Below are 24000 nucleotides of genomic sequence, written 5' to 3' on the forward strand. Positions count from 1 at the left end.
TTGCTTCTGTCACAGATTTACTGTTTCATCTGGTCTTTGTTTCTCCATTCTTGGAGTGGAGACGGTAAATTCATCCTCATCATGGGGCACATTCCAGTGATGGCAGTCAATGCCTGAGGAATCCTAGAGACACCGGAGGAAGGACTAGTTCTCCTAGCTCTGGTTACCAACTTTCAGGAGTTCAGCCTGGTTGTGGCTTTTGTTCTCCAAACCACTTTCCTTTCAACACGTTGCTTCTCAGACTTTAACAGGCATATGATTCACCTACAGATCTTTTTAAAATGCAGGTTGGTGTTCAGTATTCTGGGGTGGTACCCAAGAGTTGCGTTTCTAACAAGCCCTTGGGTGTACCCACGTTGCTGGTCACACATTGAGTAGCCCCACTCTGGAGCTTCCATCTGGCCTGGGAACCCCATAGCCTGTGTCATTGGTGATATATTACCTGGTGTGTCAGCTGGAGCCTCAACTTGACTGGAACTGAAGGCTGGGGCTGAACCTGAGAAATCAAGTTAGAGAAGGGTTATCATTAGGGCTGTGAGGGGAGAGAGTCTCTGATTCTGTGAGAGTCAAAGGAGAGGGAGAGAGATTTCTGAGAACATAGGGAAAAAGCTTTAGGGAGGAGAGTGGACCCTGATGTGAGTACAAGCCCATGGGAAAGGATGGCCAGAGTCTAGGGTCATCTTCAGCTGAGGAGAATTCTCTGGAGCTTCCTGCCATCTCTCTGGAAGGGAGAGCTCTAATCCCTCTGTGGTAGCCACTCATCAGGTTGGTTTGCTGGCTCACAGTAATTCTTCCAGGGACCCTATATATTCTAACCAATCTGTTCTTTCTGGGAACTACTCCATTTCCCACTTCAATACTGACATTCCAGAAGGAGCTACCAATCACAAACACTCATTCCATTGCCCACAGTGATTAGTCCAAGCAATAGTCACATGACCTAAAGCTGAGCCAATCAGAGAGATTTCTGAGGTTCTTCAAATTGGAATTGGAGGGGAAACATCTTTTTCCCCTTTCTGATGTCAGAACTACTAGTATGTGTGAGTCTGGAGCTACCAGTTGCTGTGTTTTGGTACATTCCACCCCCACCCCTGCCCTTCAGCCGGCTGTATTAAGAGAGTTAAGCTGGCTTATAGGGAAAAATAGCGATGAGAGATGGAGAGCTCTGGTGGCTTTTGAGTCTCTGGTGACATTTGTCTCTAGGTCAGCTCTTCTCTTCCTTGCCCATAGACTGATTATGTGAGTCTCCAAATAATAAAGCACTCCCCTTGCACTTCTCCCCACCCTTTCTTGTCTAAACTAGTTTTGAGTTGGGTTTCAATTATTTGCAACTAAAGAGTCCCAACTGACACTCCTCCCCTATCATTCTGAGAAGAAATGAGGTCTTGGGAGAGAAGGGCTAGGAGGGAATTATGAGAGGACAAAGAAGTCTCCAGAGGTCTTAGGGAAATGGCCTAATGCTGGCAGATGTCATTGATCTCAGAAACTCACATCGTCCTTTTTTCTTCCAAAAGCACCAGCCAGAGATCCCAAAGCACAGAAGGCTGAAAAGAACCATCAGGGAGAGCCCAGACCAAAGTGCTGTCCTTCTCTCAGGTCCTGTGAAGAGGAACGGAGTGATATCAGTAAAAATAACAACAAGGGAGTTGGGGCAAGCAATGGACAAAACATAAAGGCCATCCTACCTGCCTCTTAAAATCCCATACTATTGCAGGAAATATTCCTTTTCATTCATTCATTCATTCTACAGCTATTTATTGAGCAATCATATTCTAGGCAAGAAATTATAGCAGTAAGGCAGACACCGTCCCTGGGTAGAGAGGTTTATTGCTTGCCCAGTGTCACAGAGTTTTAAGTACCTGATCTGGGATTTGAATGCAGGCTGTCAGATCCTAAAACACCCTTATCCATCACACTACACTGCCCCTCTCTATAAATGGCATAAGGAGAGTTCTAGACAGTGAATCCAGATTACTATTGATCGGAGCTCTAAAACCATTTGCCAGACACAGCCTGACCCAGCATTTTCACATCCTGGGTAGACCTTCCTTTTTTTCTACTTCTCTCTAGGGAAGAGCAGAGCACAGAACTCAGAGCCTCAATCCTGCTTCTGCTGTGTGACCTTGGTTAGTATGACTAAGGAATTAAATTGTCTATTTAATTTTAATTAATTAAAATTTAAATTAAAAATCAGCTACTCTAGTCCTTATTGAAAAACTGATAAGTATATTTAGAACAACTTGGATATAAATATATTTTTTCAACTGCAAATTTTATGAAATCTGAATACAGATCAACTACTGCCCATGAGAATTTAGCACCTGAATTAAGATGTGCTGTAAGTGTAAAGTACATACTGGATTTCAAAGACTTAGTACAAACTGAAATGCAAATTATGTCATGAATAATTGTTTGTATTGACTACATGTTGAATTGATGATATTTTGGATATATTGGGTTAAATAAAATATATGATTAAAATTAACTTTACCTGTTTCTTTTTGCTTTTTCTAATATGACTATTAAAAATTTAAATTATGTATGTGGCATCCATTATATTTCTATTGGAATGTGCTGCTCTAAAGACTCTCACTCACACTCCCTCACTGCACTTTATAAAGAACCACTCAGAATGAAAACTCTTGGGTCCACGGACTCAAGGCTCTGAGGTCTGGCTGAACAGGAGAGCAACCTGGACAGAGGTCCCTAGAAAGAAACTGCTGGGAGCTGTTGCTGACAGGATTGCTGGCTCTGCACGTGAAGCTGGGGTGTTTTTCTCCACTTCTCCAGGAGACGCTGAGGTGAGCTCCCCCTTGGGACACGACAGCTCCTTTCGGTAGGGGGCTCCATCTGTATGTCACGTTGTGTCCACTGTCCTCCACTGAGCATGTCAGGCTGACCCTGCAGACGCCGTCCTCTGTGAGCCCGAGGTTCCCGGTGACTTTTGGCTTCTTCAGTCTCCCTATGTGAGGAGAAAGGTAGACCAGATGTGGAGTCAGGCCTGCACCCTGGGCAGTTACCACTCAAAATATATTCATGAACTTGTGGGTTGACATTGCCTTAGGGCTGGGAAGGTGCCTCCAGGCGTGCACCTGAACTTTCCTTTGATAGCTCTAAAATCTCGGACTCATCACTTTACTCATCTTTGGTCCTTGGAAATAGAGGAGTTAATGAAAAGTGAAAAAAGATACCCCATCATTCTATACAGTATACTGTGAAGAACAAACAAACCAATCAACACAAATAAGCACAACACTTCCAAGTGCCCTGAGGCCCTTCAAGGCTTACATTCTGAGGTCCCATTATCTAATTTGTTTACTTACATGAGATAAGGAATATGGAGAGGTGAGCACAGCACTGTCACAGAGTAAGCACTTAATAAATGCTAACAATTTTAAAAGCAACGTAAGACTGGCACTCTTTGTTCCCAATTTCTTATTCTTTTGACTTGATCTTCTTCCTGGTTCTTTGATATTTGAGTCACAGTAGGCAATAGATGTGAACTAGCGGACTTGCATATTTTAACACGACCATGGACAGTGACACTTTTCTCATGTACTGAGACACCAACATGCCCAGGCAGGGGATAGGTTGACCATGTCTGAATGGTACAGGTGAAGGAGCTGGCAAATATAAATTATCCAAACCGTCCAGCTAAGCTCCTGTGAAGCACAGGGCTGAGGAGGAAGACTCTGAGTTCTTTCCCTCACACTCAAGGAAGCCAAGTAGCCTTCCAAGCTCTTGGAGGTCACAGGACAATAAAGGCTTTCTCCTCAGTCTTCTATGATTTTACCCAGCCAGCTCTGTCTTTATGCAAAGTGATAATGTTCTATAAAAATACAGGTTGGAGAGTTCCTTGTCCCACCCAATAATCAATGCAGGAGGACAGGGCAAGTACCAGAAGTTGGTTGATTGAGGCTTAACTGGAAGCCTAGAAGAAGGGGGCCTGGGCCAGGGGAATTTGCCCAGCTGCTGATTGTATTGTCCTCCTGTGAACTGACTGGTGTGAACTGAGTAGCTGTCCTGTGGGTCTGAGGCATTTTGTAGGAGGAGGGAGGTGGGATAGGCAGCAAAGAGGAGAAACCTTTCAGGGAATGAATCTAATGATGGGCGCTCTACTCAGAAACTCACGGTAGATGCTCAGGTTGATATGTTTTGTGCTGGCAACTCTGGCGTTTGAGCACACATAGGCGTGGTAGGGGCCAGCGTCCTCCATCTTCAACTGGCCAATCTTTAGGGAGTAGTCCTGGCTGGAGACCCACGCCGTGTTCAGATTTGGATCCTTGAACTTAATGAGTTGATTGGCTGTTGCTTCTTCTCCCCGCTCTTTGCTGATAATAGAGGTGTTAAACATCCAGACAACGTTGTCTATGTGCTGACTGTCCGGGAGTGCCAGGGACAGGGTGATGGACTCCCCCAGGATCCCCGCCACTGTCTCCCCCACTGGTCCTCCTCTGGAAGCTCCTAGATCTGTAGCCAGAGGTGAGACATTGCAGTTTCAGACACTGGTCTCTATCCCTTGACCCTCAGCCTGCCTGAAGGGGACCATAGCCCAATACACCCTCCTGCCCAGGCCTCCTTCCCCCTTTCTCTGATGAGGCATCCCTGCTGCTTTCCCATGACCACTTGTCATGCACAGGTATGCACATGGCTCTGCCTATTGCATACGCAGGCCCCTCCTGCCCTCTCTGCCCTTCTAAGGACACCCTAGGAGACACCCCTACCCAAGCAAAGAGCAATCTGGATTTCTGCATCCATACTCTCTTTTTCTCTCTTGTGTTATAGCCCCTTAGAGTTTCACAGTGCCCTGGGAGTTCCCAAGTCCCCTGCCAGTCTCTCTCAGGCTCCTGAGGGTAGAGAAAAAGGGATTTTCGGGCCTGTTCTCTTACCTCCCTACCTCATCTCTGTCCTGCCAGAATCCTGGGGTTTAGACTCTATAGCTGCTTAGATTGTTTCTGGAATCCCCTGGAGGGCCTTAGTGGAGCCAGTTACCTGTACAGAACTGCCAGGCATGGACAGGGCGGGAGTTGCTCTGGCTGACTGGGTTCTTGGCTCTGCAGATGTATGGCAGGTCTGAGTCACAGGGCAACCAAGAGATGGTGAGACTAGGCCCCACCCAGGATTCAGAAGCATGGGGATCCCTCGAAGTCCAGTAGTACTGAACATCTTCCCCTGCCCCCTTCACGGAGCATACCAGGGTGATGTTACAGGAGGCGTTCTCAGACATGTTCACAGACGTCATGGTGACTCGGGGCTCCTGCAGCTGTTCTGCAGGAACAAGGGCAATAGGAAGACTACTCAGAATGCTTCCCCAGCAGGAAAGGGCTAAGTGAAAAAGATGGTGATGGTAGAGGAGCTGGGGGCCGAAGGAAGAGGCCAGCATTATCTGTTCCAGTGGGAAGTCTTTTTCTTTCTCTTTGTATCCCATGCAAGCTAGGTTGATTGCCTTCCCTCAGTGCTTCCATAGTATCCTCTACAGCTGTTATCACCAAGACTCAACATGACAATAGTCTGATTACTTCTCTCTCTCCCCCACCAGTTAGTGAATTCCTTGAGGACAGAGCCAGTGTCTGTGCCTGAACATCTAACATCTGCCTGGTGCATGAAAGACACTCATGAATGTTTGGTAAATAAATGGATGAATGAGTCAGCCCCAAACACTGGGGATTTGGAAGCTCTGCCTCTATAATTTGAGTTGCCCTTGCCTTTTGGTCTAGATTTGGGACCCACTGTGCTTCCAGACTTTCTTCCTGGTCCTCTCCTTTCCTTTTGTTCCATCTCCTCTGTTCACAGCCTGTGTGTGTGTGTGTGTGTGTGTGTAAGTTCATTTTCTTTTTCTTTTTTGAATAGGCAATACATACATAAAATTGAAATTGCAAAGATACAAAAAGGTACACATGCACACACAAAAAAAACAAGCTTTCTTGCCCCAGCCACCTAGTTCCTCTTCTCAGGAATTATTGTTCTTGGAGGCAATTACTGTTAGGAGATTCTTGTTGATCTTCCCAGAGATATTCTACTTGTAGACACATATATATAATAGCATGCTGTACATATTGTCCTGAAGCTTTTAAAAATTTTAATAATATATCTTGGAAATTGTTGTATGTTAGTACATATTAAGTTGATTCATTCTATTCCTGTTAACTGCAAGGAATTCCATTTCCTTAATATATCCAGAGCACCCTAAAAATCATTCAGAAAGATCAAACAATCCAATAGAAACATGGTGTTATAGGCTAAATTCTGTCCCCACAAAGTTCATATGTTGAAATCCTAACCCCAAGTACCTCAGAGTGTGATTGTATTTGGATATAAGACTGTATTTGGAAATGGAGGTAATTATTTTAAAATAGGGTCATTAGGATGGTCCCTAATCCAACATGTCTGGTGTCCTTATAAGAAGAGGAGATTAGGACAGAGACAACACAGACAGAGAGACAACCATCTGAGGACATAGGGAAAGAAGGTGGCCGTACGCAAGCCAGGGAAAGAGGTCTCAGAAGAAACAAAACCTGCTGACCTCGTGACCAGCCCCAGATTTGTGAGAAAGTAAATCTCTGTTGTTTAAGTTACTCAGTCTGTGCTATTTTGTTATCGCAACCCTAGCAAACCAACACAGATTTTGGCACCAGAACTGGGGTGCTGCTATAATGAATACCCAAAAATATTGAAGTGGCTTTGGAACTGGTTAACGGATAGAGGCTGGAAGAGTTTTAAGGTGCATGTTAGAAAAAGCCTAGATGGTCTTCAAGAGACAGTTCATAGAAATATGGATGTTAAAGGTGATTCTGGTAAGAGCTCAGAAAGAAAAGAAGAGAGCTGTAGAGAAAACTTCTATTATCTCAGAGATAGACATATTATTGTCAATATAACATTGGTAGAAAGATAAACATTTAATGTGTGGCTGGTAAGGTAATAGTTGAAAATGAAGAGCCTGTTATTGGAGGAAAGGTGATACTTATAAAGTGGCAAAGAACTAAGACAAATTATGTTCTAGTGTTTTGTAGAAAGTAGAACATTTAAGTGATGAACTGGGTGTTTAGTTAAGGAGATCTCCAAGCAAAGTGTTGAGGGCACTGCCTGTTTTCTCCTTTTGCTTGTAGTAAAATGTGAGAGAAGAAAGATAAATTGAGGAAGGAATTGTTAAGCAAGAAGAAACCAGAATTTAAAGATTTGGAGAATTCTCAGCCTATCTATAGAGCAAAAAATGAGAATTTGTGTCTGGAGAAAACACTGAGAGTATGGATAGACAATGGTGTAATTCAAGGATCCAGTCAACCATTTCAGTAGAAATTCTGCCACCTTGGACTGAAGGGACACAGATGGGACAAAATGAAGGAAGGCTGTCAGATTTGGGGGATTTTACAGGATAAGCCAATAGAGATGTCCAGCTGAGACCATGCTTTATCCTTCAAGAAAAGGGAAGAACGACCCCAAGGGCAGTTCAGAGGTTGACAGGTCTGCCACTGGTGCCACAGGCCTAAAGGGCATAGGCCCAGGGGACATTGGTGAGGTGGTTTCCTCCTTGGTTCCAGGGGGCAGGGCTGCTGGCCAGGGCCCAGGGCTAAGGGGTGTGGCTGTCACCCCAGCGGACCAGAAGGATAAACCATAGAGCCAAAGGGGATTATTCTCGGACCTAAGAAGATGTGGAGACTTCCCTAGTGGCGCAATTGTTAAGAATCCGCCTGCCAATGCAGGGGACACGGGTTCGAGCCCTGGTCCGGGAAGATCCCACATGCCGTGGAGCAACTAAGCCCATGCACCACAACTACTGAGCCCGTGTGCCACAGCTACTGAAGCCTGCGCACCTAGAGCCCATGCTCCACAAAAAGAGAGACCGCTGCAATGAGAAGCCCATGCACCGCAGCAAAGAGTGGCCCCTGCTCGCTGCAACTAGAGAAAGCCCGCACGCAGCAACAAAAAACCCAATGCAGCCAAAAATAAATATATAAATAAATAAAATTTATTAAAAAAAAAATACATCATCAAAAAAAAAAAAGATGTGGTATATATATACACAATGGAATATTACTCTGCCATAAAAAAAGAATGAAATAATGCCATTTACAGCAACATGGATGGACCTAGAGATTGTCATACTGAGTGAAGTAAGTCAGACAGAGAAAGACAAATACCATATGACATCACTCATATGTGGAATCTAAAAAAAGGGTATAAATGAACTTATCTACAAAATAGAAATAGAGTTACAGACGTAGAAACTAAACTTATGGTTACCAAGTGGTAAGGGAGGGGATAAATTGGATTGACATATACACACTACTATATATAAAAGAGATAACTACCCCAATAAAATTTTTTTAAAAATCTAATAGAATTTGCCCTAATAGGTTTTAGACTTGTTTGGGACCTGTGACCCATTTCTTCTTTCAGATTTCTCCCTTTTGGAATGCAAATGTCTATGTTGTGCCTGTCCCATCATGAAAGCAGGTAACTCATCTGGTTTCAAAGGTTCACAACTGGAGAGGAATTTTGCCTAGGATGACTTATACCTCAAGTCTCACTTATACATGATTTAGATGATATCTGGATAAGATTTTGGACTTGATGTTGGAATGGGTTAAGACTTTGGGGGCTGTTGAGATGGGGTGAATGTATTTTGTGAGAAAGACATGAGTTCTGGGGGGCCAGAGGGCAGAGTGTTATGGGCTGAATCAAAATTCATATGTTGAATTCATAATCCCTATTACCTCAGAATGTGACTGTATCTGGAGATAGAGATTTTAAAGAGATAATTAAGTTAAAATGGGGTTGTAATGTGGGCCTTAATCCAGTATGACTGGTGTCCTTGTAAAAAGAGGAGACTAAGACACAGTCAACACAGATAGAGGGACGACCATGTGAGGACACATCAAGAAGGTGGTCATCTGCAAGCCAAGGTGTGAGTCTCAGAAGAAATCAAACTTGCTGACACCTTGACCTTGGGCTTCTACCCTCTAGAATTGTGAGAAAATAAATTTTTGTTGTTTAAACCACCCAGTCTGTGATATTTTGTTATGGCAACTCTAGCAAGCTAATACCGATGGATAAAGGATATTAATAGAGAGTGAGAATCCAAATGTCAGAAAAGAGGATCCAAATAGCTCTTAAACACATTTTGGCTGTTCTTCACTCTTGACATCTGTGTTTATGGAATTGGGTGAAAATGACCAATGTGATAGTTCTCTTTGTCCTAGAGAGATTAATTCCTGGAGAGGAAAAAACCCTGCTTTTAAAAATAAAAGGTCAAAACCCACAGACGCTCTCTGGAACTCACCATAGATAGACAGGGTGAATTTCTCACTTGTGGTGACTTCAGAATTCTTTTGGTTTATCTGGGCTTTGTAGGATCCTGCATCTTTCAGAGTCAGCTTGTTGATAGACAAGGAATTGTTCTGGGTGATGTTTATTCGCCCCTGGTAGCTTTTGTCTATAAAGATAATCTTTCCTCTTGCATCTGCTAAAGCCAAAGCTTCTTGGGGACCACTCCAGGCGATGTGCTCAATTTCTGTGCCTACTGAAATGTTCAGGGAGAGAATCACCGAACCCCCTAGAATCCCTTTCACCACTGTTGGGGCTGAGTCCTTTTCAGAGGCTCCTAGCCCTGCAGAGACAAAAGAGGGACTTGGAGGAGGAACTGGAGTCCTCAAGCCAGCGTTCATTTGTTTGTTCGTTTATTCATGCATGCGTGCATTCATTCATTAAATAAACACATATTGGTAATAAATGCCAGATGTTGAGAAATGAAATGATATTTTGGCTGTCCTCCATCTAGGTCCATTGCTTAGCAAATGGACCTCATTCATCCATTCATTCACTTCCCAAACATTCTCTCCCAGGAATGTAGCTACAATAATCAGTAAAACAGATTTTATACGTTTCTATTCCTACAGGGAAATTAACATTGTGACTTTTGATGAATTTCTGAATTTCTCTGAGAATCAGTCTACTCATCTGTAAGACAGAAATGTTCACACCTGTACCATCTTCCTCCAAGAATGTGGTCGAGAAGAAATAAAATCAGGTTGCTGTAAATCATAAAGAACTAATGAAGTAAAAAAATGGAGCATCTTTAAAAAAACAAGATGGATTGATGGATGGCTAAAAGGGTGGATAGAAGAATAGGTGTGTGATAAAGCAAGTAAAGTAAAACACCAGTGACAGAACTGAGCTGGGAGGTATCTGAGTGTTCACTGCAAAATTCTTCCAAGTTTTCTGTACGTTTGAGAATTTTCATAATAAAATATTGGGAATAAAAGGAGCATCTCTCACCTCTATTATCACCTTACCTTTCCCTCATTGTCCACGGATCTCAGCCTGACTTTGGCTTGGCCAAGGAAATCTGGTCTGTGCTTGGGAACAAGGTTTGAGGTTGGGAATAGGTAGGTAGCATTGATTCAGCCCCTGATTTCCTCATCTCAGGAAAGACTCAGATCTCTGATAACCATTGTTACCAAGGGTTCCAGAGACCTGACATTTGCCCACGGCAGCTTATTTCCTTGTAGAGGTCCTGTGAGTATCCGCCGGGTGACCCCAGCCTGGATTCCCAGATTCCAGGGCTTCTGAGGCTCTAGAGAGTGCTCTGTAAACCCTAGACCAACTCAGATGGGTTCAGGACCCAGACTACACCAGGAATTCTGGGTGGAAAAATATGTAGAAAATGTTAGAGAGAGAGGAGTGTCCAAAGTACAGCCTGGAGGGATGGGAAAAGGTTGAAGTGTGTTCGGAAAGCCTAAAGGTTACAACTTCCGTAGACACAGAGAAGAGATTGGTGCAGGCCAAGGGGGTCTCTGTCCAGACCCCCATCAGCAGAGCACTTGGACCTTGTGGCGTGGTAGCTAGGGAGGACACAGGACTAGGAAGCCTGGACATGAAAGGGTCAGTTCAGGTAGACTCTGGGGGCAGATTCAGAAGACAGAAGCTTAGCTGATGTGATGTTGGTTTGAGGTTGCCTAAAAGAGAGCTCTTCTCATCCAGAAGACACTGCTTATGATTGCTATGTGTGTATTAGGCACTTTGTAGAAATCACTTCATTTAATCCTCAAAATTATCTGATAAGTAGCCCTGTTCTTCTGATAAGGAACTGAAATTTAGAGAGTTTAAGCCACTTGCCTGAGATCACAGATTTGGTCAGTTGCAGAGCCCAGATTCTATGTACATGATGCCCCGGAGTATAGAGGTCAAAAGCACTCACCACCCTATCCTGGAAGCCCAGAGGTGCTGGGTCTTGGCTGGGTTCATATGAACATGTTTTGATCTCATCTTTCCTCACATCAACGATAAACAAAGCCTCTCATACTGTCAGTGGGAGGAGCAGGATGTGGTCCTGATCATATTGTAGCAGAGTGCTACATAGCTCCCTGCAGAGTGACAGGAGTCCCAGGTATCATCCATCTTATTTTTGAACTACATCATTTGACAAATAATTAAAGGGGGGTTCAAAGACTGTGATAACTGAATTTGACTTGCCCACCCTTTAATAGTGTCTGAGAATAATGTACTTAACAGTGATTATCATAATAACAAACATAGCTTCCACCAACTACGTGCCAAGCACTGTACACATACCATCTCTATCTATAAAACAGTCTTGCATAATACATCTTATTATTTGTATTCTACACTTAAGAAATAGAGTATGAAATTAGAACACTCCTTAACACCATACACAAAAATAAACTCAAAATGGATTAAAGACCTAAATGTAAGGCCAGACACTATCAAACTCTTAGAGGAAAACATAGGCAGAACACTGTATGACATAAATCACAGCAAGATCCTTTTTGACCCAGCTCCTAGAGAAATGGAAATAAAACCAAAAATAAACAAATGGGACCTAATGAAACTTAAAAGCTTTTGCACAGCAAAGGAAACCATAAACAAGAACAAAAGACAACCCTCAGAATGGGAGAACATATTTGCAAATGAAGCAACTGGCAAAGGATTAATCTCCAAGATTTACAAGCAGCTCATGCAGCTCAATAACAAAAAAACAAGCAACCCAATCCAAAAATGGGCAGAAGACCTAAATAGACATTTCTCTAAAGAAGATATACAGATTGCCAACAAACACATGAAAGAATGCTCAACATCATTAATCATTAGAGAAATGCAAATCAAAACTACAATGAGATATCATCTCACACTGGTCAGAATGGCCATCATCAAAAAATCTAGAAACAATAAATGCTGTAGAGGGTGTGGAGAAAAGGGAACACTCTTGCACTGTTGGTGGGAATGTAAATTGATACAGCCACTATGGAGAACAGTATGGAGGTTCCTTAAAAAACTAAAAATAGAACTACCATATGACCCAGCAATCCCACTACTGGGCATATACCCTGAGAAAACCATAATTCAAAAAGGGTCATGTACCAAAATGTTCATTGCAGCTCTATTTACAATAGCCAGGACATGGAAGCAACCTAAGTGTCCATTATCGGATGAATGGATAAAGAAGATGTGGCACATATATACAATGGAATATTACTCAGCCATAAAAAGAAATGAAATGGAGATTTTTGTAATGAGGTGGATGGAGTTAGAGTCTGTCATACAGAGTGAAGTAAGTCAGAAAGAGAAAAACAAATACAGTATGCTAGCACATATATATGGAATCTAAGGAAAAAAAAAAAAAAAAGGTCATGAAGAACCTAGTGGCAAGACGGGAATAAAGACACAGACCTACTAGAGAATGGACTTGAGGATATGGGGAGGGGGTGGGGTGAGATGTGACAGGGTGAGAGAGTGGCATGGACATATATACACTACCAAACGTAAAATAGATAGCTAGTGGGAAGCAACCGCATAGCAGAGGGAGATCAGCTCTGTGCTTTGTGACCACCTAAAGGGGTGGGATAGGGAGGGTGAGAGGGAGGGAGATGCAAGAGGGAAGAGATATGGGAACATATGTATATGTATAACTGATTCACTTTGTTATAAAGCAGAAACTAACACACCATTGTAAAGCAATTATACTCCAATAAAGATGTTAAAAAAAAAAAAAGAAATAGAGGCTCACACACGTAAGAAATGATGGAGCAAGGACTTAATTTCAAATATTCCTGGTACTAAAGCTTGGGGCGGGGGTCAAAACTTTTCACCCTACTGCCTCCTAAGTTCCTGAAACAACTCCTTGGAAACACAAAAGCATCAAGGAAACTCCCTTCTAGACCCAAACAGTGAGGTTTGAGGTAACCCTAATTGGTGGAGCCAGACAGAGGGAGATGTCTCTTTGCCCTGAACTGTTTGAAATTCCCTGCATTGACCATCTGAGGCTTGGGGGTCGTTGGATGTGGCTAATTCCAGGTTTATCCAACATAACCAAGAAGCACCTCGAGAGTTGGGTGTGGATATAAACAGCCCTGCTGCTGCCTGTGTTTTTATGGTGAGCAAGGATGAAATAGAAAGTGAAGAGAGGGGGCTTCCCTGGTGGCACAGTGCTTAAGAATCCACCTGCCAATGCAGGGGACACGGGTTCGATCCCTGGTCTGGGAAGATCCCACACGCCACAGAGCAACTAAGCCCTTGCGCCACAACTACTGAAAGCCATGCGCCCTAGAGCCCGTGCTCTGCAGCAAGAGAAGCCACAGCAATGAGAAGCCCGCGCACGGCAACAAAGACCCAACACAGCCAAAAAAAAGGGAAAGGAGGTCAAACTAAAATTCAGCCTTGAGGTCTAGGCTCCCTCTACCCCCATACATGCATCTAAGAGTTTTCTAGAGTTTTCCTCACTGCCCATGCCCACCTCCATCCTCACTGCTGTCAGGTCCTTAGTGGTACCTGCATTATCCTCCCTGAATCCCTGGTGAGGAAGCAGGATTCCAGATGGACAGTAACCGCCACAGCCACATCCAATGACCTCCAAGCCCAGGTGGTTGAGATCCTCCCTGGGGTACTGGGTCAGCTCTGCCCACTGGAGAGGGGTGACCCAGGCCATGCTCTTGAGAAATGTTTCTCAGAAACTAGCAGGACTTGGGCCTTGAGGGGGAGGTAGGATGGTGGGGAGAAAGGATATTCACATAGAAGCCACCTAGCCGAGGGCAACCAGACCATCTCCAGATCCCCAATGAAGCCTCCATACATGTGATGAACAAGGCAGGATGTAGAAAGAAGCTCCAGCAGTTCTATCCCTCCCTAGGAAATTGACAGGTGGCTTGTCCTCAGGACAAGTTCCCTGTATCTCTCTGTGTGTTTTACCCACAGCGTATACGGAACAAACTCATCACCCAGTATTTCTTAGCAGGAAAATGTGAAGGTGAGAGGAATAGAGTCTGAGCCCAGAGTTATTTGTGACCGGGGCTAGAATGTCACCTATTCATGGTATGTAACTATGCATACTCACACACACACATACAGAGCTCAGAGTAAGGTGGAACTTGCAGAATCATTACCAAAAGGAGAAGCATTTCCTGCTTTTAACAATTAGAATCCCCAGCAGAAATGTGACCAGCCTCAGAGGAATACCAGTAGCAAGCAGCGGTGACCATAGTGTGGACTTACCCATGAGCAGGAAGAGGAGAGGGGTCCACAGAAAGGGAGAGGATATGTGTGGCTGACTCTTTGGTGGCTTATTGGAGAAAGGTTGTAGAGCCCAGCCATCTGTTTGTCTTCCTGGGCTCGCCATGATGATCTACTTTCAGATAACATGCTGACGGAGGAAATACCACAGCTTCCGCAATTGCATGTGTGTGTGTGTGTGTGTGTGTGTGTGTGTGTGTGTGTGTGTGTGTGTGTGTGTCCCAGGGAGGGTTGTTTATACCCAGCACCACCAGCTCCTCCCACATGCTCAGGCTGGGGTAGAGGTCCCAAGTCGATTAATAACCTTCATGGGATTTGCAAACCAATAGCGGCTATCACTTGCTTCAGCCTCAGGAGACTTAGGTTCTAAACTTGGCTCTGAAGATGCAGCTTAAACATCTCTACCTCCTGGTATTCATGCCCTAGTGTAATCACCTCTCCTTGAGTGTGGGATAGATTTTGTGACTTGCTTCTAGTGAGCAGAATGTGGCAGAAGGGATGGGATGTGGCTTCCATCTTGGGCTCTCTTTCTCCACCCCCATCCCTCCTTGAGCTCATGCGAGGAGCCAGGTATTATGCTGTGAACTGCAGGGCCCCAAGATAAGGAAGGCCTCCAGCCAGCATCCAGCATGGAACTGATGTCTCTGGCCAATGGTCGATGAGAACCTGAGGCCTGCCAAGAGCCACAGGAATGAAATTGGAAGTGGATCCTCCCCTAGGAGGGCCTTGAGATGACTGCAGCCCTGGCTGACACCTTGACTGTAGCTTAGTGAGGGACCCTGTGCCAGAGGCACCCAGCTAAGCTGTGCCTGGATTCTTGATCCACAGAAGCTGTGAGATAATAAATGTTTATTGTTTTAAGCTGCTAAGTTTTGCAGTTTGTTACGCAGCAATGGATAACTAATACAATGGTCCAATAAATTCCCTATTTTGCTTAAGCCAGTTTGTGTTGGCTTCCTGTCAATGCAACTGAAAGACTTTGAATTAATCCTGAAAAAACACCAGGGAAACTGTGCTGAGGATGGATGTTGCAGGTGACAGTTGTAGAACTGGCTGAGTTGAGAAGGTAAGTTGCGGGGGGGTGGGGGTGTAGCATAATTCCCTTTATTTGCCTTGGGAAGCTGACTTCTTCTTTCAATTGATAGTGTAATAGCTGGTTAAGCTGTAGTTTGTTGTATCTTGAGATTTATATGTTTACTTAGGCTATAACCTTAGAGGACTTAGAAAACTTCAGGATGGTGGAGTGTGTGGCTTTAGCTAACATTCAGTGAGTGCTTCTTGGGTGCTAGGCCCTCTTCTAAAACTTGACACATATTAACTCATTAGTCTTCACAACAGCTTTATGAGATAGGTATTTTTTATCATCCCCACTTTATAGATGAGAAAACTGAGGTATAAGGAGAGTAAGTAGCTTGCTCTGAGTTTTGTAGTTAGTGAGAATTTGAACCCAGGAGGTCTGGGAGGAAGGAGGGAGAGAGGGGGTCAATTAGGATAACAGGCCTCTGCCCATGGAGAGCTTCTTCAGAGGCTGGTCATGAGCTGATGTTGCAGAATCCTGAGAGGGAAGTCCTCTTTAAATTTGTGCTTTAGACACCCCTCTCACCTCACTCTAGTACTGGCCTTGTGGCTAGAATATGGTTGCCTAGAGAGAACTGCAGGACATGGGGCCAGGAATGGTTGCTGTAGCTCAGATAAAGGGTCTTACAACCTAGGAGCTATGGACTAAATGTTTGTGTCTCCCCAACATTCACATGTTGAAGTCTAATCCCAAATGCAATGGTTTTAGGAAGTGGAACATTTGGGAGATGATGAGGTCTTGAGGGTGGAGCCCTGAAGAATGGGATTAGTGTCCTTATACAAGAGACCCCAGAGAGCTCCCTCACCCCTTGTGCCATGTGAAGACACAGTGAGAAGATGGCTGTCTATGAACCAGGAAGCAGGCTCTCACCAGACGCTAAACATGTTGGTGTCTTGATCCTCGACTTCCCAGCCTCCAGAACTCAATTTCTTGTTTATAAGGCACACAGCCTGTGGTATCTTTGTTATAGTGGCCCAAATGGACTAAGACATAAGACTACAGGCAGTGATGGTCCAGCAAGTGTTTTTAAGCAGAGGCATGGCATGACTCAAGGACTTGAAGAAAGATTACTCCAGCAGCAGAGTGGAAGGTGGATGGAAGGAATGAGACTGAGATATGAGAAGACAGGTCACTAGGGAGCCCAGGTAAGAGCATGAGAGCAGGGACAGCCTGGATGGGAAGAGAGAAGAAAGGTGGGAGAGGGTTCAAAGATATTGATAATAATAAAAATAATCACATCTGTTGAGTAATTGCTGTGGGTAAGGCTTTGTGCTTGGAGTTTTACATACGTTTTCTCTTTTAATCCTCAAATCAACCCTATTTGGTTGGTACTCCTATTATTCCCATTTTAGAGATGAGGAAACTGAGGCTTAGTGAAGGAAAAGTCATTGGAAGGACCTTCTTTGAAGTTGTGAACATAGGTAGACGCAGTCTTGTGATACACAGAATCCAAATGAAGTATCATTTAAGTATAGTAATTAAGTGCAATAAAAATCTAAAATAATGTGAGTTTTGATATAATGCAGTTGGCAAATGGGGTCTTTACTCACCCAGCCCCTGTCTTCACACAGCGAGGGCTAATATTCTCATTGGGCCATGGATGCAAAGGCACCTAGTGTTGGGAAGCAGAGTGGAGGCAGGTTGGCCCCAGCATCTCCAGTTTCTCAGTGTCCTTGTACCAGGCCAGCAAAGGGTGCAAATGACTGGAAAGTCTGGAACCCCTGCTACTGTCCTGGAAATCCAGCCAGTCACAGGCTCCTATTTACTGGGCATTGCCTTCAGGTAGCACCAAACTCCAGCCTGGGCTGAAATTTGGATCCTGCAACCATAGTCCCAAATTTAGTTGCATAGATTCACCATGAGCCCCAAACCAGCCCTTTAATAACTTTGCAATTAAGACGACCCTGCATTTTACACAACTGCATTTTTTGGACTTTATTTTTAATGTTATGTGGGGTTCTAATATGTACTATTCCTAAAGATTGGAAGAATATGAAAAGAGTATAGAATTTTGGCAAGTTCAAAGCTCTTTACACCTAAATGGAAAGAGAGTTAAATATCTTAAGAGCAAAAATAAATGCAAAGGAAAAATCAAGTTCTGTAGCTGCAGGAAGGGGAAAAATTAGGTAATATCACAGTGTGCAAATTGAATCTAGGGGACAAGGGCATGAGACCAGCCTTTTAGAGGGCATCAGCAAAGTAAATAAAGGGACCATCAGCTAAAGTCTCAGTGATATCTGGTCATTAAGCAACAGTCCTTGGTTGAGAAGGTGGCCCAGGGAATAGCTGGGATTGAGATGATTGTTTCCTTTGTAGTTATGAATCTTTCAATCCTGGAAAGATAAGGAATTCAGAATAGACATGTTCAAGATATCAGTTAATACTTTTTGTTTAAGCATATGTATTGTTTAAGAAATCCAGCTTATTAAAGTAATAGTTAACTTTGTGGTTCTGATTTGAACTGTGTTAATTGAGTAATTGATTTACACTTTGATTTTAGTTGGAAATCTTAAGTATATATGAAGTATTGAATATTTTAAAACAACTTAAGAATTACCATATTTAAAACTTTAGTTATTAGATTTATAAGCTCTCTTTAAGTATTTGGGGAGGCTTATTTGTTGATTAAAATACTTTAGAAGGAAATTAAATATATGACATTCAATAGTGAGGTTTGAAGTCCTTAAGGGAATCAATTTATACATTTGTAAAATGAGTCAAATATTATCAATTAGCCCCTAAAAAGGGTTATTAGAAGTTTCCTGACTTGTAAATGGAACAATATGTTTGTAAGCTGAACTGGCCTTAAGGCTGACAGGTTTTTAATTTGTCTGTTTGGTTTTTTTTTTAGTAAATTGAATATGAATTCTTTTTTTTTTTTTAAGTATTTGTTTATTTGGCTGGGCCAGGTCTTAGTTGCGGCACACAGCATCTTCGTTGCCGCGTGCGGGATCTTTAGTTGCAGCACAGGGGATCTAGTTCCCTGATCAGGAATCGAACCCAGGCCCCCTGCATTGGGAGAGCGAACTCTTAACCGCTGGACCACCAGGGAAGTCCCTGAATATGAATTCTTAAAAGCAGTATAACCTATGAATGATTTTTTTAAGCACTAAAACCACCTTCAGGGAAATAAATGAGAGTGGGAGAGTCTTACTGACTGGAAGGTAGTTTGCTAAGGTCACAGAGCTAGCAAGCAGCAGAGGCAGGATTCAGATCAAAAAGCTTCACACACACCCCACTGCACCCAATCCCTCCTGAGGCTACATCACTCACATAACTTTATTTTTCTATTGATGTGACTTTCCCACTGGCCTGTGAGCAACATGCTTGCAGAAACTTCTTTTCATCTTTGAATCCCCAGTCTCAGCACAGTGCCTTTGCAGCTCCCAGCAGGAGCTCATATGTGTGTTGAATAATTGAGTGAGGAGAACCCAGTGAGAATAGCATCCCGGAGCACCCTCCAGGGACGGTTTCAAGCAGGGAGTGTTCCAACGTCAAATTCCACCAAGCGGTCATAGAAGATAAGGACCAAAGGGTCTATAGGATGTGACTGATGGGAGACCATTGGTGACGTTCTTAAAAGCAACATAGATTCTCTTCAAGTCTTGTCGGGACACCTAGCCTCCACACACTGAAGGCCAGGGAGATACTTATCAAAGTCCGAGAAGTAAGGGAGCCTTACTTCTGACTAGATTGTGACTAGCGACAGGAGACACTAGTCACAGTCACCTTCTCATGGAGATGTCAGAGGAGTCTGCATAGCCTAGCAAAGCCATCAGGACTCCTTGGTGTGGAGAGGTGGGGAGGGGAGCTCAATACCTGCCCCAGCTGTCCCCTCTCTCTCCATCCACCCATGGACCAGGACTTTTCACACAACTCCCTCAACCGTACCACTAACAGGGCAAGATAGTAAAATGATATCTGGTGGTCCTTCATGGTTGGAGGTAGAGGTGGTCCCAAAAGTCTTGTTCCCTGGATCCTTCCAGCCTTGTTTCTGTGCTAAAGAAGCTACAGCCAAGCCTGTGCCTGTCACATTTTTGTCCTTGGGCCATTCTGGGCTCGTTCTTCTCTGCCTGTTGACTCCGTGTCTGCTCATGGACTTACCAAGCATGTAGGAACTAAGCCCTTACTATATGCTGATACTGAGCTAGTCACTGGGAACTGAAAAGTGAAAAAAGTAGGCCCTACCCTCAAAGCGCTGAGAGACTACTAGGAAGAGTATGCAAGTAAGCAGATGTTTATGGCACAGCAGGATGGGTGTTACCATAGAGGCGAGTAGGGGGAAACTGAGAGGCCCAGAAGAGGGCAACTGTTCTAGTGTGGCATTTCAGGCAAAGCCTTTCTCAAGGCGGTGATGACTTTAGTCGGGGAATGGGAGGATATTAGAGGGAGGCAGGTGAGCCAGGTGGCAGGGACTAGGGTAGTCCAGTAAGCCGAATTGCAGGAGTCAATTTACAATGGTGAGAAATCATAAGGTATGTGGGGGGGAGTCCAAGATGTGAGACTCGGTGACAACATGAGGCCAAGCTCATGTCGGGAAGCCAGCAGATCCTGAAGGATTTCATCTGTCAGGACTGTGACCCTGGACTTTACCTTGTAGGGGATGGGGGACCTTAGAAGGGTTTAAAGCAAGGCTGCGACGTCGTCAGCTTTGGCTTTTAAATAGCTCACTCTGCTGCCTCTCACACTTCTTTCTTTCATATCCCCTTTTTTTCATATCATGTGACTCAAAAGCTGCATGTGATTAAAGCGGTGAACTCTAAAAATGGGAAATGTTTGTGGGCTGATATTTACACGCACACAGCCTATCAGCTGTCGTGAGGCAGGCCAGTTCGCTGCATATTATGGGTCTTTCTCTACTGTGGTCCTTGCTCCTCCATGGTCTTCTCACTGGTAAGTCTGTCCTTGCCACTGCCTCCCAGGCACCTCTACCTGCCTGCCTGTTGGGTTTCTCCAGCAATGGGTCATTTTCACTGAAGATGCCGCCTCGCTGGGAGCCAGACTCTGTGTGTGTGTGTGTGTGTGTGTGTGTGTGTGTGTGTGTGTGTGTGAGGTGTGTGTGTGTATGAGGGGTGCGTGTGCTATCATCTCAGACCATGCAAACCCAGATTGTGTCCTGTCACTTTCACACTTCTTCTGCTAGTGAGTCACAAGGACCCTGGACGTCCCCAGACAGACCGATGGTGGAGGCATGAGATAGGAGATCTGCCACAGCCAGTTCCAGGACCTCGTTTGCATCTTGCCATTTCAAGCATGATCCTCTTATGTCTCTCTCCCCCAAGCCTCTGAGAGTCACCTTTATTGTGAATTGGGCTTTCCTGTCGCATAAATGACTTCAGTAGGGGATCTCAAACCTGGCACCTCGTGGCTGTTCCTGTCCCTCTGGGTCCTTACTGCTCACTCCCATGCCCCCAAGGACCTGAGTGGTGGCAGGAAACAGACTTGAGAACCGCAGGCCAGAGGAACAGAGCTCTTAAGAAACCCATGGTGAGGGGCCAGGTTCTGCTCTTAGTCTCCAGAGTTTCAGTCTTTCGCTTTCATCCTCATTTAGGAGGAAACCAGCTTGCACTGGTTATCAGGGTCACCTGTCTTCAGGGTGGCCGCCACCCCAGCCTTTAGGGTGTCCCCTAAGCCTGCTGTAGAATCCTTTAAATGTGTTTAAAACTTGGCAGTTTATAAAGAACTTTTACTCAAATTTAAAATAACCTGATCCCAGGCTTCCCTGGTGGTGCAGTGGTAAAGAATCCACCTGCCAATGCAGGGGACACAGGTTCGAGTCCCGATCCAGGAAGATCCCACATGCCGCAGAGCAACTAAGCCCGTGCGCCACAACTACTGAAGCCCGCGCACCTAGAGCCCGTGCTCCACAACGAAAGGAGCCACCGCAGTGAGAAGTCCGCGCACCGCAACGAAGAGTAGCCCCCGCTCACCGCAACTAGAGAAAGCCCGTGCGCAGCAACGAAGACCCAACACAGCCAAATATAAATAAATAAAACAAATAAATTTATTAAATAAATAAATAAATAAAATAATCTGATCCCTACAACAATCTTGTGATGTAGATAAGGCAGATAGTATTAAGCATATTTTACAGACGATGGACTGAGAGATTAGGTGACATCTTCTGGCACACAGCTGGTGATCTGTGAGAACGGAAGTCAGCGCTGCCCAGCTGTGGGAATGCAGCAGCAGCAAGGAAACTCAGAGAACCACAGTGTCCCCAGCCAAAGTCACAGAATTGAAACTCAGAGGCCGGATTCCTGGAAGCTTCCCCTTGCCTCCACTTTCATATCCCTCCACGAAGCAAGCACATCTGTGAGCTTCCCTTCCTCTGTGGCATCCAGGCCAGGCCCTTGGAGGTCACTGTTGACGGGGCATCCCTAGGGCACGTGGCAAAAGAATGGGTGAGACAGGTCTTGCCCTAAGAAATGTTCATATTTCTTCGGTTCAATTCCAGAAACATTTGTTGAGGCCTCTTGTGTGCTGGTCCTGTGCTGTGTGTGTGTGTGTGGTGGGGAAAGGGGTCAGTGGCACACGGGGAGGAATTAGGTGTGGTGCAATTCTGCTGCTGGCAGCACAGTGTAGTCCACAGAGCATAAGCTTCGGGGTCAGGCGAACTTGGGTTTCATGTGACCTCTATTGCTACCTAGCTGGTGACTCTGGGAAAGTAATTTTCTTAAGCTCTTTGAGTCTCATGGTCTTCATCTGTGAAGTGGGAATAAGAATACGGACCTTACTAGTTTGTTGGGAAAGTTAAATAAAATAATGTGCTTAACGTACTCAGCAGTGTCTGGCACTGGGGTTTCATGTACTGATCTGATCCCTTTGTGTCTCTTTCCCTCATTGAATCCAGAAACAGGATTCAGAAAGGGAAGCTCTACACACATCCCACTGCACCTAACCACGTGGCTAAACTCTCAGCCTTACTTTACTTTATTGCTCAGACACTAATTCCCTTCTACCTTCTCCTGGGGAGCTCATGAACTATGGGGAAAGACAAACAACCCAGCTAGTTGTATGAGGCAGAATGAAGTAAAAGCTTTAAACAAAACAAGCCAACAAAAGCACAGGCTGAAGGAAACTAGGAGGAAGGCATGGCCAGACCGGAAGTATGGAGCTCAGCTAAGGCTCCAGAAAGGAAGCAGCACTTGAACTAGGCTTAACGAGTTACTGCACTCAAGGGTGCAAGGGTGAGCATAGCTGCTTGGTCAAGGTGGAATTCCTCCAGGCCAGACTTTAGGTCCTGGGCCAACTTGGGATGAGAAAGATCCATCTGGTGCCAGCACTGCCTTGGCATGCTTCCAGACTATTTGCACAATCCTCCAAGTGGAGCCAGAATAGCTCCATGGAAGAAATGAACAGCAGGCCGTCCAGTGGACTCTGTGGTGGGCACACAGGATGCTGTACATCCCCCCGTGTGGAATCCCCACTCCCACAAGACAGCCACCACTCTCTTACCCCTCGTCACCGCAGCTGCTATCACAGGACTTCTCAGTTCAACTTTCAGCAGAAAAACCTCACCACCAGGCCTAGGAATCAGTGATGCAGCCAGTGCTTCTGGATTCCAGTTTGAATCAGGACCTGCATCCCTCCCTGGGCCAGGCAGCCTTTTCTCTTTAAATAACTATGCAGCAGACCTGAGTCAGTTTCAGACTTTCTGCCTCCTGGGACTGTGTATCAGTGTTGCAAAAATAGAGGTGGGTCGCACTGCACTACTTAGGAGTGTTTTTTTTACATTTCTCTGCAAGAGCACTGACTAGTTTTGGTAAGGATGCAAACAAGATGTGGTCACCAACTTATTTCAGTGACGTTAAGTATCTTTAATAATACCATAGTGAGGCATTTACTTGCATTATCTCATTTAACACTCACAAAATCCTGGAAGATGGCACTCCCTGTTTCACAGGTGAGAAAACCAGGACTCAGAGAGGTTAAGTAACCTGCCAAAGATCACACAGCTAGCACCTGGTAGAGCAAGGGCTTGAACTTGGGCAGTCTGACTAGTGCCCTGGTGTTACACTCTTCTCTCAAGAGCAGTATAGGCTAGTATCCAAATGACTGTCCCACTGACCACGCTTAACCTGGCTTGGCTAGCACAGCACCAGCCCTCCTGCTCTAGAAAGATATGTTCCCAGATTCCTGACTGGGCCTCAGAGGAGCTGGCTTTTGTTTCAGAAGTGGCCAAATAAGCAATTATGGGGGATGCTGGAAAGCAGTGCCTGCTGTGGATGGAGCTGGGCTAAGTGAGTTCTGGTCCTATTCCCTGAATCGGCAAGAGAGTGACTCAGAGAAACGGCAGAGATCACTGCCCCCATAGGCCCCTCCCAAGAATTTTGCTTACTCTCCATCACACTTAGTACCTGAAACCCTTAGGACAGCCTTCATTGATTATTTCCTCA

At 44.7% G+C, this 24000-nt stretch overlaps 1 protein-coding gene and 1 long non-coding RNA gene across 10 annotated transcripts in view; one reads left to right on the plus strand and one right to left on the minus strand.

Annotated features, from left to right (window-relative positions):
* LY9 (lymphocyte antigen 9) overlaps positions 1–22460 on the minus strand; it is a 28708-nt gene extending 6248 nt beyond the window's left edge. For 3 of the 9 annotated variants that reach the window (XM_082405570.1, XM_082405571.1, XM_082405569.1), the window contains exons 1-7: positions 14506–22460; positions 9281–9607; positions 4993–5268; positions 4132–4470; positions 2693–2962; positions 1492–1599; positions 443–496 (exon numbers count right to left, since the gene is read on the minus strand). In XM_082405570.1, the coding sequence (XP_082261696.1) occupies positions 443–496; positions 1492–1599; positions 2693–2962; positions 4132–4470; positions 4993–5268; positions 9281–9607; positions 14506–14629 (1498 nt within the window). In that variant the 5' untranslated portion in view covers positions 14630–22460. The remainder of the gene's footprint in view (positions 1–442; positions 497–1491; positions 1600–2692; positions 2963–4131; positions 4471–4992; positions 5269–9280; positions 9608–14505) is intronic. The other 6 variants (XM_082405574.1, XM_082405576.1, XM_082405573.1 and 3 more) reach the window with 3 other exon arrangements.
* The window catches only part of LOC309636047, a 197408-nt gene that overhangs the window by 50482 nt on the left and 122926 nt on the right, over positions 1–24000 (plus strand). The window lies entirely within an intron of this gene.

Source organism: Balaenoptera borealis, assembly GCF_965194805.1.
Source record: "Balaenoptera borealis genome assembly, chromosome: 1".
Taxonomy (NCBI): Eukaryota; Metazoa; Chordata; class Mammalia; order Artiodactyla; family Balaenopteridae; genus Balaenoptera; species Balaenoptera borealis.